The sequence below is a fragment of the Neofelis nebulosa genome, chromosome 6 (genome assembly GCF_028018385.1).
Source record: "Neofelis nebulosa isolate mNeoNeb1 chromosome 6, mNeoNeb1.pri, whole genome shotgun sequence".
In the NCBI taxonomy this organism is placed as follows: Eukaryota; Metazoa; Chordata; class Mammalia; order Carnivora; family Felidae; genus Neofelis; species Neofelis nebulosa.
The window spans coordinates 31922740-31940377 of NC_080787.1; the positions used below are offsets into that span (position 1 = coordinate 31922740).

The 17638-nt window shown below is 34.8% G+C and overlaps 1 protein-coding gene across 6 annotated transcripts in view; it reads left to right on the forward strand.

Moving 5' to 3' along the window:
- The window catches only part of EXOC2 (exocyst complex component 2), a 282492-nt gene that overhangs the window by 77967 nt on the left and 186887 nt on the right, over positions 1 to 17638 (forward strand). For 5 of the 6 annotated variants that reach the window (XM_058733203.1, XM_058733204.1, XM_058733205.1 and 2 more), the window contains 3 exons: positions 776 to 889; positions 2624 to 2748; positions 12179 to 12259. In XM_058733203.1, coding sequence (XP_058589186.1) covers positions 776 to 889; positions 2624 to 2748; positions 12179 to 12259 — 320 coding nt within the window. The remainder of the gene's footprint in view (positions 1 to 775; positions 890 to 2623; positions 2749 to 12178; positions 12260 to 17638) is intronic. The other variant, XM_058733209.1, reaches the window with a different exon arrangement.

A 17638-nucleotide genomic window follows, 5' to 3' on the forward strand; every position in this document is an offset into this window, starting at 1 on the left:
TTGAATCATGGAGAGACTTGACTATAGAACTTGGACTTTACCCTCTACAGATGAAGAGTTGGGGAGGTGGTGAGGGCTGCTAGCTCATAAGCCCATAACAGGGTTTGCCCATACTACTTTTGCTCTTAGATACAACTGTCTGACTTCCAGCATGGAGCCTGAACTATAGTAGTATTTAGTTATTATTTGAATGGATACATAAATGAAATGATCCGGAAGTTGACCTTAAAAATGTAGGCAATAAAGTCAGCTGCAGATAGGGGATTGCCTGTTATAAGCTTTTCTTAAAATTATTCTAGATATAGACATAGAAGTATAAATATAATTATTTTATTAATTAGCTCTAATTTTTATTAATAGGCTTTAGTACGTTTTAAAACAACTTTCATATAAGTCTTTAACAAAAACCATTTTAACAAACTAATGTTTAAATTTCAGTGTATACAAATTTTGATTTTTATTCATTGAATAGAGAATGATTGCATATTTGGATAGATATCATAAAGTATCAACTCAGCCTCTTTAAATTCTATATTGATGTAATTTCTGTATTTTAACTAATTTCTTACATATACATAAAGTTTATATAATAAGAAATGAGCTGAGGTGTAGGAAATATATTTTGTATACACATGTAAATATAGACTCCATAATGTAAGATGTATAATTTTAATGGTTTGTAGTCCTGTTTATTACATTAGGTACTCTAGGATGTCTGTTATATTATTGTAGTAATAGCATTTGAAGTATATTTTAAATCTTTTTTCTCCCTTAGAAGTAAATTTCCCCAGAAGGACTTAGAAATGCTGTTCCCTGGAATGAGTGCTGATTTTACAAGTGAGAATTTTTCAGCTGCTTGGTATCTTATAGAAAACCACTCAACTACCAGGTCAGTGGATGTTGGACTATTGTTTCATGTGGTTGTACCTAATAGGATTATATGATACAAAGGGATTTAGGCTGGCCTCTGCCACGTAGGAGCCCTTTGACTTTGGGTGAGCTCATGAATATCTCAGGTTATCTTTTCTCCTATTTATGAAATGGTGTTAATAATTAGCAGTCCCTTATTTCCTGCTATCTTGTTTCTGTATGATTCATATTTGTGCAACCCATTAAAACTTTGTGGAGTCTCAGCTGGGTACCTAAACTGATGTGATCTCTCTCTATTCAAATAACAAAACTTTCAAGTCCTGGTGTAAAATAGTAAACATACTTCTTTTCCTGACCATAGAGCAAAGGAAGATGATTTGATTTATCATTTTGCAAAGACTTGCCTTAAAATTAGCCAAAAATCGTCAAGGTCTTATATCCAAATTAAAGTGCTCCTTATTGTCTGCTAATTACATTTTGCCACACTCTTGATAAGAGTAGGTTTGTAACTTTTTTGCAGCAATTAAATTTAGTAACAGTGTTTGAATAAATGAATGGTTTACTGCTAAAGATTTACATTCCTGAAAAGTTAATTTGTTAAAATACACCTTAGGAGAAATTTTTCCTTCACCAGTTAGAGTCAAAACCATTAGAAAACATGAGGAAACATTGGTGTGTGTGTGTGTGTGTGTGTGTGTGTGTGTGTGTGTGTGTGTGTGTATACATATATATATATAGAGAGAGAGAGAATCCTGATACATTTTTAAAGGGAATGTCAAATCTTTAATTGCAGAAGATGGTTCTAATTTTACATCACGGATGTGCTTTTTCTATTACTGTATTTCAGAATTGATCTCTGTTTTCTGAGTAGGACTATCATGGCACTCAATAATATATTCAAAGCTTTACAGCCAGATTTTCTTAGCCCAGCTGGAAATAAAAAAATATAGAGATCTACCAATTTTCTCTGCTTGAGATGTAGAGATAAAATATTTTGGTCTTTTTAGTTATTTAAATTGTTGAGTTGACCGCCCCCGCTCCAACCCCCCAGGTTTTTCTATAATTTCACTGTTAATGACAGAGGACTGGATATTGATGTGGTGAATCATGATACGGTTAATTTTGATGTAGGACACAGAAATGAACATACAGAGGAGTTCTGCCTTAGATAACTTAGATAACCACTGCATTGATCTAAGTCTGTGCAAAGGGACATGATGTTCAGGACTCCTTACCTGGCAAATCATATACATGATACATATTACTTATAGAAATATTTATATGTATGTTCATTTCTTAAGGGTCTGACATTTGCAATGACCATTTGAGGGCTACAGATCTGTTTTATAGTTGCTGTAATTTTGTTATTTATAATAAAAGGGTTTAGATGCAGGGGTGCCTCAGAGGCTCAGTCGGTTGAATGTCCTACTCTTGATTTCGGCTCAGGTCATGATCCCAGGGTGTGGGATTGAGCCCTGTGTCGGACTCCATACTGAGCATGGAGCCTGCTTAAGCTTCTCTCTTTCTCTTCCTCTGCTCCTCTTCCCTGCTTGCACTCTCTCTTAAAAAAAAAAAAAAAAAAAAAAAGGTTTAGATGTAGGTAAGAATTTGAAAGCTTTTTGTTTTAATCTGGTTACATCTTGTGTCAATCTATGTCTTTCTTAGGCTTCTGTATTTTACATTTAATGCATTATCTGATTTCTTTTTTGCTTTTTAGGAGTGTCAAACTTTTGGTTTCTTAATTTCATTTCAGTTTTGAACAGCTTAAAATGGCAGTCACCAACCTGAAGAGACAGGCTAACAAGAAAAGTGAAGGCAGCTTGGCATATGTGAAAGGAGGTCTTAGTACTTTCTTTGAAGCCCAGGATGCCCTCTCAGGTAAGGTGACCCTCAGAGCCATCTGCTGGGGCTTCCACAACAGAAACCCAACACTGTGTTTGCAGAGTGTTTACAGGGTGTGACATTCAGTCTGTATTTATAAAAGTAGAGATCTAAAATGTGCCATAAATATTTGTTGCAGACCAGGCTGGAATCTCTTTGAAGGCTTGGTACTTTAAATATTTGTCTCTGAGGCTTTTGTTGACCCATTGTACATATGTGAAATAGGAGACTACTTTGCCTTCCCACAATGCCCAATCTCCAGGGCTGATAAGAAACTAAATCCCAATAGGTAAAATTCTAGAATTTTTAAAAATCCTCTTATACCCATCAATATCTTACACATGTGACTAATTCTGTAAATGTGATCCATTGTGTGTTTGGTGTGTGGTAAGGACTGATGATAATGTGTCATTCTTTTCAGCTATCACCCCATGAGCCTCATACACAATAGTTAAATGTCCACCATCCATTTTGTCATCTTTATATGGGGGAGCAAGTATATTAAATAGATATAGCATAGTTTTAGACATATCATGGAAAAGATGTTGGGTAGGGTTTTTTTCTCACCTAAAATTAACTTTATTTATTTAATTTTTAAGTTATTTATTTATTTTGACAGAGCAAGAGAGCACACATGTGTACCTGCTGGGCAGGGGGAGGGGCAGAGAGCGAGGGAGAGAGAGAATTCCAAGCAGGCTCTGTGCTGTCAGAGGAGAGCCAGATGCAGGGTCCATCTCACTGACCTGGGCCGAAATCAAGAGTCTGATGCTTAACTGACTGAGTCACCCAGGCACCCCTAAAATCATGTTTAATTAATAGAAATCAAATTACTGTTTAGTAAAAAATATTAATAAAAGTTAGCCTAATTCTTTTTAAAAACAAAGATACCTATAACTAAGTACCTGCACATAAGCACTTTTAAGTGTAGACTAAGAAGCCACACTTCCTTTAATTCAGTAAGACTTAATTTTTTTTTATTAATTTGTATTCTTAAAGTACAGACATCCTGTTACTGTTTCTAAAACCCTTCTCCTGGGTCAAACAAGCATAGATGACTTCTGGGAAGTTAATGTGCATCTGATACAGCTCTTTCCTTGCCAGGTAGAAGTTAGGTTTTTGAAGGAGCAAAATGTGAATGCCTAGGGGGAACAGAAATTAGATAATTTTCTTTGATAAACACTCTGTGCCCTATATTTTTTGGTGGGATGCTTTTCTTTTGTTCTTTGTACTTACTGATATTCTGTCTTAAGTTACTAATGTTACTATATTAACAATAGAAACCTGAGCATATATGAACAGAGTTTAGCATTATCAAGCAGAATTACGTTAGTAATTCCCTAGTAGCTATGCAAATAATAATTTGCCATAGGTGATTAGCAGTTCTCAGAAATGATTGTATTTAAAATTATTTCACCTAAGTATATTGGAAACTTAACATTTAACAAAGATAATTCTGACCAATTGCTTAATCATATAAGCAGGTGACTCTATAACATATAGAAAGTGATTTTAATAATAAAATTCCAAGATTTTAGCTACACACATATCTAGCTTTTCTGTGTTTTAATGTAAATGAAATGCATATTATAAAAAGACAGTAAATAAGTAATGAACAGACACTACTTGTAATACCATTGTAAAGATAATTACATTAACATTTTGATGTATTTTCTTTTGGTCTTTTTGCTCTTGGCCTATATGAGTCCATATTACAAAATTGGAGTTGCATTGTATATTCAATTGTGTATGCTAGAAACCTCCTTTACTCTTTAGAGTGTTCCTTTGGGTAATTATTTTAATATACTGTAGCATTTGATTTGTTGGTAGCTCTTTAGAAAATTTTCTGACTATAGTCTTAAGTGAAATTGATCTGTAGTTTTTTGAAATGCTTTTTTGGTCAGGTTTTGGTATTAGTGTTTTACAGAAGCATTTGAATCTGTATGTGTATATATGTAGGTACTATGTGATGGGTTATGTAAAGTAGGAATTATCAGTTGGAAATTTGAAAGAGCTAATACATTGAAAGAACTAATAAATTATTTGCTCAGGTAATCTGTTTTACTTTTCTGTTTTGAAAAATATCAAACATGTTAAAAGTAGAATAGTACAGTCACCCCTGTATAACTGTCAGATTTAAGTTAGTAATTTTTTTCAAACTTGCTTCAGTGATATTTTTTGAGGTTGGTTGTGTTTTGCTGATCTCAAGCAGTGAGTCTAAAGTGCCATGACATTTCCCTCCTATATACATTAGTATATGGTTCCCACCCAAATAAGGACATTTACCTGCATAACCACAATGCTATTATTACAGCCAAAATAAGTTTCAGTAATTTTTCAATATCCTCTAATTCCCATGTCATACTCAAATTTCCCCATTTACCCACCAACTTTCTTTATAGTTGGTTTGTCCAAATCAAGATTCAAATAAGGTCCAAGCATTTCATTTTTTTTTTAAGTCTCTTAAGCCTCTTTTAGACTAGAATACCCTTACCTTTGCTACCTTGACTTTTTGTTTTCCCCCATGTAATTGATATGTTGAAGACATGAGGCTGTTTGTCCTATAGGATATCCCATACTCTGGATTTGACTGATTACTTCCTCATGGTGTTATTTAATTTATTTTAGTTTCCAGTGTATTGCTTGGACTTATTTGGACATTAGATTTGGTTTTCAACATTTTTGGTCATATATGGTACTGTGTACTCCTCAGGAGGCCTTTAGTGTCTGCATGTTTTTCCTGTAGAGACACTGTGATGGATCAAGTGGGTTCCCCAGTGGGGTGGGTATTGGTATTTGTATCGATTAGAATCAACCAAGGGAAAAGATGCATGAGGCACAGTCCAGGGAAGTTCTGTGCATGGAGTGAAAGTTGCCCTCTCACAGTCGAGTCATAAACAACGTTGATTTACCTGGTATGATGTGAGTCAGTGTACATGGAGTATTGCCTACCAGAGAATCTCATCCAAGCCTTGGTGTCCAGAGTTTTTATTAGAGCTCTGTCACATAGACGTAGTTGACTGCTCCAATGGCTGACCTCCATCTAGAGGTCCCTCTGGAGGTCAAGCTGATATGGAGTGACCCAAAGTCTTCACTGTAAATTACGTTGTTACACTATCTGGTATAGCTCAAGGCTCCCAAGTAAACAAAGATACTTTTATTAGGTAAGAATTTGAAAAGCTTAGAGGTAACCTCTCAGAAGCTAAAGACAAAGGCCAGACCTCTTTTTGGATAAGATTAAATTCTTTAGTATACGATTATATTAATATGAAATATTATATATGCATTTGCCTAATATATTATACATCATATTCTTTTTAAACTTTAGAAATTTTGATTTTGGCATTTCTCTTGTAAGCAACATATGGTAGAATTTTTATATTTTTATACCAGTTTGGGAGTCTTTGCCTTTTAATAGAAAAATTTAAGCCATATACATTTATCCTAACTGACATTTTTGTCTTTCTGTTTTTATTGTTCTATTATATTTTTCGGTTTTGATTTTTCCTTCTGTGCTATATAGACCATGTTGTTGCACATTGGCAAGAAATATTTTTAAATTCTATTATAGGTTGCCTTTTGCCTCCTGTTGTGTATAACATTGGTTCAGGACATCTATATTTCTCATGCTCTTTCCTTTTTTTCTGGTCTTAATTTAATCTGGAGTTATAGACATAGCTTTTTATTTTACCTTTTCTTTTCCATTTCATTATTATGTTTCTCAATTATTTTTGGTTTTGCATTTCATTTTATAACACATTTACCACAGTTAATTAAAATTTACCATCTATTCACATAAATTTAATTGGCTTTAATGTTTCTTGCCAGTCATTTTACATTTCATCTTTTCTATCCTTGAATTTTTTCAACAATGGGATATATGTTTTGTGCTAGAGCTTTTGAATTCTTGCATATCTGGAAATGTGTCTTGCTTCATACAGAATTATTTTCTGAAAACATTGATCCAGTATCTTTTAGTGTTACAGAGAGAAGTCCTGAGCCAGTGTAATTCTTTATTACTTATAGATGAATTGATGTTTTTCTCTCTCCCTAAATGCTTAAAAGATATATTTGTTTCGACTTGAATTAAAAAAACCAAATGCCTTTCAGGATATGTTAGAATGTAGGTCTTGTCTTTATTCATTTTTCCCAATAAGCTTTTAGAATCTGTAGACCCATATCTGCTGTTTTCAACACTTTTCTTTTGTTGTGTCAACTATCATTTATGGTTTGTTTCTGAATGGCCTTGTATAAAAATATTATTCCTTTCCTTCTGCTCTCCTATATGGTACCCAGTACCTTTTCTGTTTTTCAGTATGCTGCCCAATAGTAGTATGCCTCAACTAGTTTCCTTCTGTTTCCTGCCATACTGGGTGTTAGGAAATGTGGTCTCTAAATATTGTAAAGAGAAGGGAGTAAGAAAAATGGGGAGCAGAATTATAGTCCTGAGGATAGTTGTAAAAAAAATTAGATGTGTTGTGTCAGAATTAGGCTAGATAGAGATGACAGAGTATAAATAAACACCTTACTCTTCTTTTTTTTGGTATCATCTGTGTTCTTCTTTTTGATTAAGTAGACTGTTTGATATGTATCCAAGGGTGTTTTTCAGGCCATCCCAGTCAGGTAAACAGTGGCTGTTGCCCTCTTGTCTGGCCTTTATTTATCTTGAAGTATTTATGCTGTTGTCAATGTTCTTTTTTCATGTGTGTATCCATAAATATTTTAATTAGAACTTGACTAGCGTATCTGGTATAACTTCCAGTGTTAACCTCAGTATGTTTATTGTAATTTTTACTTTACTATGTTCTGCAAAGATATTCCCAGCATCTTGTGTTACTTTTCCATGGCAGTCACCCTGCCATTCTCTTTTAATCCCTTGAAGTCTTGAAGTACTTTTTTGTTTGTTTGTTTTCTTTTGTAAGTAGCCTTCACACCCAGCACAGAGCCCAATACAGTGCTTGAACTCATGACCCTGAGATCAAGACCTGAGCTGAGATCAAGTTTAACTGATTGAGCCACCCAGGCGCCCCTTCAATCCTTTGAAGTCTTGATGAGACATATAGTTTCTTACCAGGTATGAGTTCACACCAGTTCTCACAGGCCACGGTGATGTTTGTGGAGCTTTTCATATTATTAAAGGCCTTCTTCATTTCCTCAGTGCCTTCTTCAATTTTTTTTTTTTTTTTTAATGCTTATTTATTTTTGAGAGCAAGAGAGACCAGAGTGTGAGCGGGGGAGGAACAGAGAGAGAAGGGAGACACAGAATCTGAAGCAGGCTCTAGGCTCTGAGCTGTTAGCACAGAGCCTGACATAGGGCTTGAACTCATGAACTGTGAGATCATGACCTGAGCCAAAGTTGGACGCTTAACAAACTGAGCTACCCAGGCACCCCTTCTCAGTGCCTTCTGATTGTCATCTTTGTTTTGGTGAACATTTCCCTGACTGCCCCTTGAGCTTTTCACCTGTTTGGTCTCTTGTTTTTATGGGCAAGTCCAACATTATCACTTGCTTTTTTTGAGGACAATTATGGACCAAACTGTATGAATTATTTTTATTCATGTTATGCTAAAGAATAACTAAGAGGCCCAAAGCAGAGTAAATAACACATGGTGCTCGATACACAATTGACCTTCCCTCCCATGTTACTTTTGTTGCTGCTACTTGAGACAGTGTAGCCATAACTGATTTTTTGGCACATTCTGTTGTTAGTGTCTGTTGGTATCTGAAGGTTATTTAGGCAGGTATGGTTGTCTAGGATCCAGTTATCTAAGTGAGAATCCTTTATACCTATTAGCCTTCTATGTAATAGTCACAATTATTTCATTATTGTTTTTCTTCCCAGTGTAACTGAGGAAATGATTCACAGATTACCTGGCCTATTTAAATGTAATTTATATAATTTAGCCACTCATAAAAATTTGGTGTAAGTAAAAACTAAATGTTTGAAAAGTTCTTTACAAATTTAAATTTTTAAGAGATCTCATTTTAACTCTTCCTAGTCTCCTATTTTAGTAAATATTATCCTCAGAGGTTGGTGTGTGGGCCAGATTGGCCATTTTCTGTCTTTGTACAGGCCAGGAACTAAAGATGGCTGTGTTTTTCAAGGTTTGTTTGAGAGGAAAAAAAAAAAAAAAGAGGGAAGCAGTTGTAGAATATTTGATAGAGGCCCTATGTGGCCCATGAAGCCTAAAATATTTACTATGTGGTTCTTTATAGAAATAGTTGGTGGGGCACCTGGGTGACTTAGTCGGTTAAGCATCTGACTTGGGCTCAGGTCATGATCTTGCGGTTCATGACTTTGAATCCTGTGTCGGGCTCTGTGCTGACAGCTCAGAGCCTGGATCCTGCTTCGCATGCTGTGTCTCCCTCTCTCTCTGCCCCTCCCCTGCTCGTGCTCTGTCTCTCCCAAAAATAAACAAACATTAAAAAAAAAAAAAAAAAGAAAAGAAATAGTTTGCTAGTCTTTGACCTAGTTTGAATATTCCTGTCTCATATAGGCTAGTAGTAATATATAGTGGTTAGAGTGTGTAGATCACAGTGTACCCGACATTAAATCTTACAGACATTGCCTATACGCACGTATCATTTCTAGTGCCTCATTTAATAATGGCATTATATAAATGTATGGACAAATGCTATGAATTTTTTAATTGAAATCTGCAAATTTGATGTCCATATTTAATTAGAGAGTTAAATAAAACAAATTTCAGTGAATCAATAGGCAGTCTTTTTATAACTCTGAATTTTCTTTGAATAGTACTTTTATATACATACTTTTTTGTTTCCCAAATACAATTTTATGGTGTGCAAACTGTTTCACATATTTAAGTTTTAATAGATTAGAAACAATAACAAACCTGTGATCATGTACCAAGTTGCTTATTGAGTTATACTGTTTAAAAATGTTTTTAGAGAAAATAAAAGGTCAAGTGAACCAGACATTGGGTTATTTGGTTTAATTTTCTGGAAAATAGGATTGCCTTTATCAGATCCAGTGTCTCTTGGTCCTCATGCTTGGCTGACAGCTTGACAGTGACTCTGCTGTGCTGGAGATGGGTGGCAGGAAGCTGCTTTGTCAGCATAAAAAGGTTGTAAACTGAGCTGAGGGGAGCCAGACTTACCTCATTTTGACCTGCTGATCAGTGATGGGTTTTGTCAGCAACAGAAATGTGGCTGCATGGTTTTTAACGGTTTTGACTTAGAAAGCAACATTTGAAGCAAGGCTACTGTAAAATGCAATATCTTATTGCCATGGAAGAACCATTTGCAATGCCCCCTTAATAAAATGCAATGTATGCCATATATTCTTTTGCAGCAAGATTGTCAGAAAATTACACCAGCATTTAAATAAATAGTGTGAGTAGTCTTTTTAGTTTCTATTTTTTATATTTGGGCATTTTTATCTCTTTTCTTTAAAGATAGGGAAGTTCTTTTCCATTTAACAAGTTCAAGTTAAGTTTAGGTTTTAATATGTGGAAACATTTTATGTTGCTATTACTGCATAATCCAATTTTGGAGCATTAAATAACTTTCTTTTCACTCCTGAATCAACCAAGACAATTAAGAATATACTGGCTGACTTTGTTTTCAAAATGTATTTCTTTTTCTCTCTCTGAATGTGTTTCTCTAACAGAAGCATTCTGTTTATAAATTTCAAACACAATTTGAAATTGCTTTAAAAAAGGTATTAAAAATGGGCAGGGGCTCCTGGGCGGCTCAGTCGGTTGAGCATCCTACTCTTAATTTCGGCTCAGGTTATGATCCTAGGGTTGTAGGATCAAGCCTTGCATTGGGCCTCTGTGTTGAGTATGGAGTCTGCTTAAGATTTTCTCTCTGTCTCTGCCCAGCTCATGCTCATGTTTGTGCTTTCTCTTTCTCTTAAAAAAAAAAAAAAAAAAGGCAGGATCAAAATTAGGAAGTAATTAAAGAAGGAGAGAAATAGATGTTATTATGCATTGAGAATATTTTTATACTGCATTTGAACACTGAATTTGCCCAGAATTTTCTAATCAATGAGTCAAAGGAAACAAATCAAATTGTGATTGATTAAAACAAAACACTTCATTTTTTTTTTTTCTTAAGCAGACCCCCCACTCCCTCAAATCTACCATGCTTGACTAATGGGTTGAGGCAGAACCTGTAAATTCCTTTTAAGAAGAGTTTGACATGCTATTTGAATGTTGGAGAATAAGGACTGTAAGAGTGATGTAATTTCATTGTACTGGCTGTGAAACCCTTGGAGTTACACATCTTACATTTGAGTTTTTGCCAAAGGAAGTTATGTGAAACAATAAAATCCTGGGTGTTTTAGCAGCTATTATTTGGAAGAGAGATATCTTTTATTTGTATCTGAATGCGGTTCCCAACTAACATAGTAAGTCTATCCTTTTCATTCTATAAATGTGAAAACAGGCTTACACAGGTTAAATCGCTTGCCTGTGCATATAATCAGTATGGGGTGAAGTTTTGTTCTGAGACTAGACAGCTTGAGTTCAAATTTTGGGTTTGGCTTTGTGAAGTTGGTCAACTTATTTAGTATCACTGAGCCATGTAATTTCTCATCTATGAAATAAAAATATTAGAACATGCCTCATTGACTTCCTGCCAGATGAACAATATTCATTAGAAATTTATGATTGTGCCTAACTTATGGTCATGGCTCAATTAATGTTTGCCTTTCTAATTTTATTATTTTTATTATGTCACAGTTATGATTTGAAATTGAATTTGGTTATTTCATTTTGTAAATTTTCTTAATACTTTACCTAGATGAGCTTGATTTGCTCTGTTTAAAACCTACCCTCTAGTAGGTAAAGCAGTTTTTAAATATAAAGTTATTTTTCATAATGTGTATCAGAACCATGCAGACATATATCAGTAGCAAAAAACACCAATGTCATTTGTATATCCACAAATTGATATATTGTTAGATATTACTAGATAGTTCTTGAGAACTTCCAAGGAAGTAATAACAGAATGAATAGAACATGAATGATATGTATTTTGCCATTTTATGTCCAAGGCTGAAATGAAATATTTTGAGGTTGGTAGACTTCAAATACTAGTATTTCTGTTTTGCAGATGGTAAAACTGAGAAAGAAAAATGACTTTCCGGTGGCCAAATATCAAAGATATTAGTTACTTACATCTCATTTTTCTTTTTTAATTTAACTGTGTTTACCACTTAGCCTGGATTATCAGATGATTTGAGTATGTGTATTATGTACTATTTTAATAGTGTTAATCTGTGAATAACTTAGACTGGTGTCTGCTGGTTACTTTGCAGAGTTTTTGCATGTTTGTGCTTCTTTCCAGCAGTGAAAATAATATGACCTTTTTTTGTTTTTAAAGTTGTTTAAAAATGTCATTTTGATGTTATGTGTTCCCACCCACTAAAATAGCCCACACTTTAACTAGATGTTTTTTCTAGCTATCCATCAAAAGCTAGAAGCGGATGGAACGGAAAAAGTAGAAGGATCCATGACGCAAAAACTGGAGAATGTTCTGAACAGTAAGTTTTATCCTCCTACCCAAAACTATTTATGGACTTTATAACAAGCTTTCATATAGTTCTTTGACCTTGTTTCACAGAACAAGACAGTGAGTTGCATTTTAATATTTATTTCTGAATAGTAATGAATTAATAAATATAAAGGGGAATAAAAACATTGAAAATGAATGTTCTGTTTCTGTTTGCATTTTGTTTATAAGAAATCATAATTTGAAAATAAGCCAATATGCTTCTTAAGAAGTGAAACTTGCTACCATAAAAGAGACCAATATATAAATAGCATTATCAAATATAAAATAGTGCTGAAGCAGTAGCCAGGATTGTCATTGACCAGAAATCTGAAAAACATCTTCGTGTATCTGACAGTGTTAATATAAATAATATTAGCTGCTAGAATGACATATGCTTACATGTCATTTATTTGTCTATGGCATGCCTTTTTCCAAAGTGAGTTAAGGCAGCTTCATATTTAAGAGTGTTTCTAACTCTGAGGCATTTTGTTAAAATTGTATGCCAAGAGAAACTGATAATGTACAGAGTTTTGGGTCCCATCCACTTCCTCTTATATTTCTTCCCCCCCCCCCCACCGACATCCTAGTTCCCAGCTATTTACCCTAATGATCTGGAAAAAAAATAATTAGATGAATTGATCCCTATTGTAATATTAGTAGCTTAAAAGTAAATTACCCTCTTTCACTCATATAATAAACATTTGACAAAGAGCAATAATGTCCAGGAGAATCTCCTTGTTTTTAAATGTAAGTATAGCAAATGATTTCCTCATGAAATAGGACTAATAATAACTAAAACATCTAAGAACCTTCACATCATATCTATAATGATTCTGTGAATGCAAGATTGTGATACTGAGTTAGTTTTGTACTTCTAGCTCAGTTTACTCCTATGAGTGTAACTTTCTGAATTTTTCTGTAAGTATCTATTTTAAAACCCCAGGGATCCCTGATAAAGTAGTTTTTGGAATGAAGCTTTAATTTGATATAGGCTTTCCTTGGTAGTAGAATTTGAGTACTTTGATTTTATCCTAAATTTGTGAGTTTAACAGCACTTTAAATATTTTTCCTTCTGGTGCTTTTGGGGGAGGGTTGTGGTTGTTGTTGTTGTTATTATTTTGCCTTGAGATTTTGCCTTGTTTTTGTCTGAGAACCATCACCAGCTTGGTTGAAATTAATATATTCTGACTTCAACCCAAATAAACATTTATTAAAGCTATTTCTATATGAGCATAGTCAGACATTTTATGGTCTTGGAAAGATAGTTCTACTCATGGATGCTATTTTCACTGGGAAAATTGTCATCAAACCATGATACCTCTAAAAAAATTATTATTTCAGTAACTTTAATGTGACTTGTCGGACTTCAAGCTGTATTACAAAGCTTTAATCATCAAGACAGTATGGTACTGGCACAAAAACAGACACTCCGATCAATGGAACAGAATAGAGAACCCAGAAATGGACCCAAAAACGTATGACCAACTAATCTTTGACAAAGCAGGAAAGAATATCCAATGGAATAAAGACAGTCTCTTCAGCAAGTGGTGCTGGGAAAACTGGACAGCGACATGCAGAAGAATGAACTTGGACCACTTTCTTACACCATACACAAAAATAAACTCAAACTGGATGAAAGACCTAAATATAAGACAGAAAACCATCATAATCCTCGAGGTTAAAGCAGGCAAAAACCTCTTTGACCTTGGCCGCAGCAACTTCTTACTGAACACGTCTCCAGAGGCAAGGGAAACAAAAGCCAAAATGAACTACTGGGACCTCATCAAAATAAAAAGCTTCTGCACAGCAAAGGAAACAATCGGCAAAACTAAAAGGCTACTGACAGAATAGGAGAAGGTATTTGCAAAATGACATATCAGATAAAGGGTTAGTATCCAAAATCTATAAAGAACTTATCCAACTCAACACCCAAAAAACAAATCATCCAGTGAAGAAATGGGCAAAAGACATGAAATGAGACTTCTCCAAAGAAGACATCTAGATCGCCAACCGACACATGAAAAAATGCTCAACATCACTCATCATCAGGGTAATACAAATCAAAACCACAATGAGATACACCTCACAACTGTCAGAATGGCTAACAGTAACAACTCAGGCAACAACAGATGTTGCCGAGGCTGTGGAGAAAGAGGATCTCTTTTGCACTGCTGGTGGGAATGCAAGCTGGTACAGCCACTCTGGAAAACAGTATGGAGGTTCCTCAAAAAACTAAAAATAGAACTACCCTATGACCCAGCAATTGCACTACTAGGCATTTATCCAAGGGATACAGGTGTGCTGTTTCAAAGGGACACATGCACCCCTATGTTTATAGCAGCACTATCAACAATAGCCAAAGTATGGAAAGAGCCCAAATGTCCATTGATGGATGAGTGGATACAGAAGATGTGGTGTATATATATACAATGGAGTATTACTCGGCAATCAAAAAGAGTGAAATCTTGCCATTTGCAACTACATGGAGGGAACTGGAGGGTATTATGCTATGCGAAATTAGTCAGTCAGAGAAAGACAAATATATGACTTCACTCATATGAGGACGTTAAGAGACAAAACAGATGAACATAAGAGAAGGGAAACAAAAATAATATAAAAACGGAGGGGAACAAAACATAAGAGACTCTTAAATATGGAGAACAAACAGAGGGTTACCTGAGGAGTTGTGGGAGAGGGGATGGGCTAAATGGGTAAGGGGCATTAAGGAATCTACTCCTGAAATCATTGTTGCACTATATGCTAACTAATTTGGATATAAATTAAAAGCAAAATAAAAATAAAAAATCAACATGAGGTAGCACCTTATATTTATTTACACAATGCTATCTGTCAATTCTATCTCAATAAAGCTGAAAAGATAGCAAGAAAAGTCACTGTGGCACTGTACACTAACCAAACTATCTCCCTATTGATCTTATAACCTTAATAATGAAAAAAAAATTAACTGTGCCAGGAACTGTCATCTATAAAAACTTGACATATAATTCTAAGACTGTCTCATAATTTCAAGTATGTTTATTTAAACATTATAGTTTCTCTTATTTTGAAGAGAATAATTTCTCTTATTTGGTCCTTTTCATGGCACTGACCCTTGAGACCATAGATCATAGAAGTGATTTTAACCTACATTCTCTGCTTGATGTAAGTTGGGGTGAAGGTGGCTGGAAGGAGTGTTCCTCCAACACACACACATACCACAACACAATTTATTCCAGGAATAAGCAACTTGAATGAGATTAGAAAGGGAAACATTAAAGTACCTCACAATTTAAAGTTACTTTAATATGTATACTTAAATTCATAGTAAAACCAGGACCATAAAAAGACCTAACAACCTACCCTATGTGTCTCAGTTTCTCTTAACTGATTACAGAAAATGATCAGACACAGTGCTATCTATAACATGATATTACATGAACAGCACCATTACCAATAGCTTATGCTTATTTAGACAGCCATAGTTGGTACTGGAATTCTATAGTACCACTGAAAGTACAGAGAAGTGGAATCTGGGGGATAAGAAAAGAGCTCCATACCACTCCCAGGAGCCAGTTGTTCCCATGTCCTCAACTTCCATTCAGTAATCCCAAATTGACAGCTTGAAATCAATCATGATGGGAATATTTACACATTGGAAAGGCTAATATTAAGGTTATTTTTCTTTTTCCTTTTTTTTTTTTCTTTTCTGGAATGCCAATAGTTAAATGTGTATCAGCTTACCTCTGAGTAAGTCAGTTCCTTTTTTACAAACTTGGCTGGATACTCCTTAGTGTTTTAAGTTTTTGTCTTTCTTCTCTTAATTTTACACATAAGATTTGGGAGAAATCATTCACTCCCATTAAATTCAACTATTATCTCTATGTTAGTGACTCCAAAATCATATATACCTCAAGATGTTGGTTAGCTTAAGACTAATCTTTACATAAATATGACACACACACACACACACACACACACACACACACACACACACACACTGGAATGCTACTCAGCTATAAAAAAGAATGAAATATGGCCATTTGCAACAGTATAGATGGACCTTGAGAGTATTATGCTAAGTGAAATAAGTCATACAGAGAAAGGCAAATACCATATAATTTCACTTATATGTGGAATCTAAAAACCAAAACAGAACAAAACAAAACCCAGAGTAATCAATAAAGAGAATGGATTGATGGTAGCCAGAGGGGCAAAATGGGTGAAGGGGATCAAGAAGTCCAAACTTCTAGGTTTTGTTTTTTTTTTTTAACTGTTTATTCATTTTTGAGAGCACATGAGCAGAGGAGGGGCAGACAGAAGGGGACAGAGGGTCCTAAGCAGACTGCGCTAACAGCAGCAAACCCAATGTGGAACTGGAACTCATAAGCTGCAAGAGCATGACCTGAGCCGAAGTTGGATGCTCAACCAACTGAGCCACCCAGGCACCCCACAAATTTCTACTTTTAAAATAAGTCATGGGGATATAGTAAATGGTATGGGTAATATACTCAATAATATTATATTTTTTAAAAAGATTATATATACTTACACTAAATGTATAATTATTTTTTTTAATGAATACTCATCACAAAGAAGTTCCAAAGATAATTCAATCAGCCTTGGCTGTTTTAAGGGGATTCTATGAGAGCATTTCTTATGACATCCCAGCATCATCTTATGGGACTTAGTCCCTAAGAGGAACCTTAAGGATTTCCCTTTGAGTGAACCCTGACAGAAGAGCTAAGGAGGGCAATAATCAGGAGCATGTCAGCTTTAGGGAACTTGGGACATGGGAACTAGACTGAGTCTGGGAAGACAGCTAGTCAGACTTTGACAAGAAGGACAGTGGAGGTGGACAATCGACTCTTAGACCCTCAGTTTACCTGCCTTTGACAAAAGCTAGGAAGTGGCATCCCACTCCATGAATGAAGATGCCATTGAGGAAGAAAAAAAGATTTTAGCATCTATGGATCCCTTATAATCTAAAGAGTTTTGGGAATCTTTTGTGGGTGGTATAAAAACATACTAGACATACAATATGGAGTGCTTGCTCTATGTAAGGTGCTTGCTATTCTAAAAACTTTGGAAGACTTCTAAATTCTTCTTAATTATTCTAAAAATATGCATTAATTCTTAACTCAAACTTGCTTATGTTCCTGTAAGACAGGCGCTATTCTTTTATCACACCCAATAAATTAATTAACATTGATTCAGTAATATTTAATATATAATCTCTACTTTTTACTTGCTCCCAAAATATCTTTTATATCTTTAGATGTTTTTGTTTTCTTTTAGTTTACATCCAAATTAGTTAGCATATAGTGCAACAATGATTTCAGGAGTAGATTCCTTAATGCCCCTTACCCAT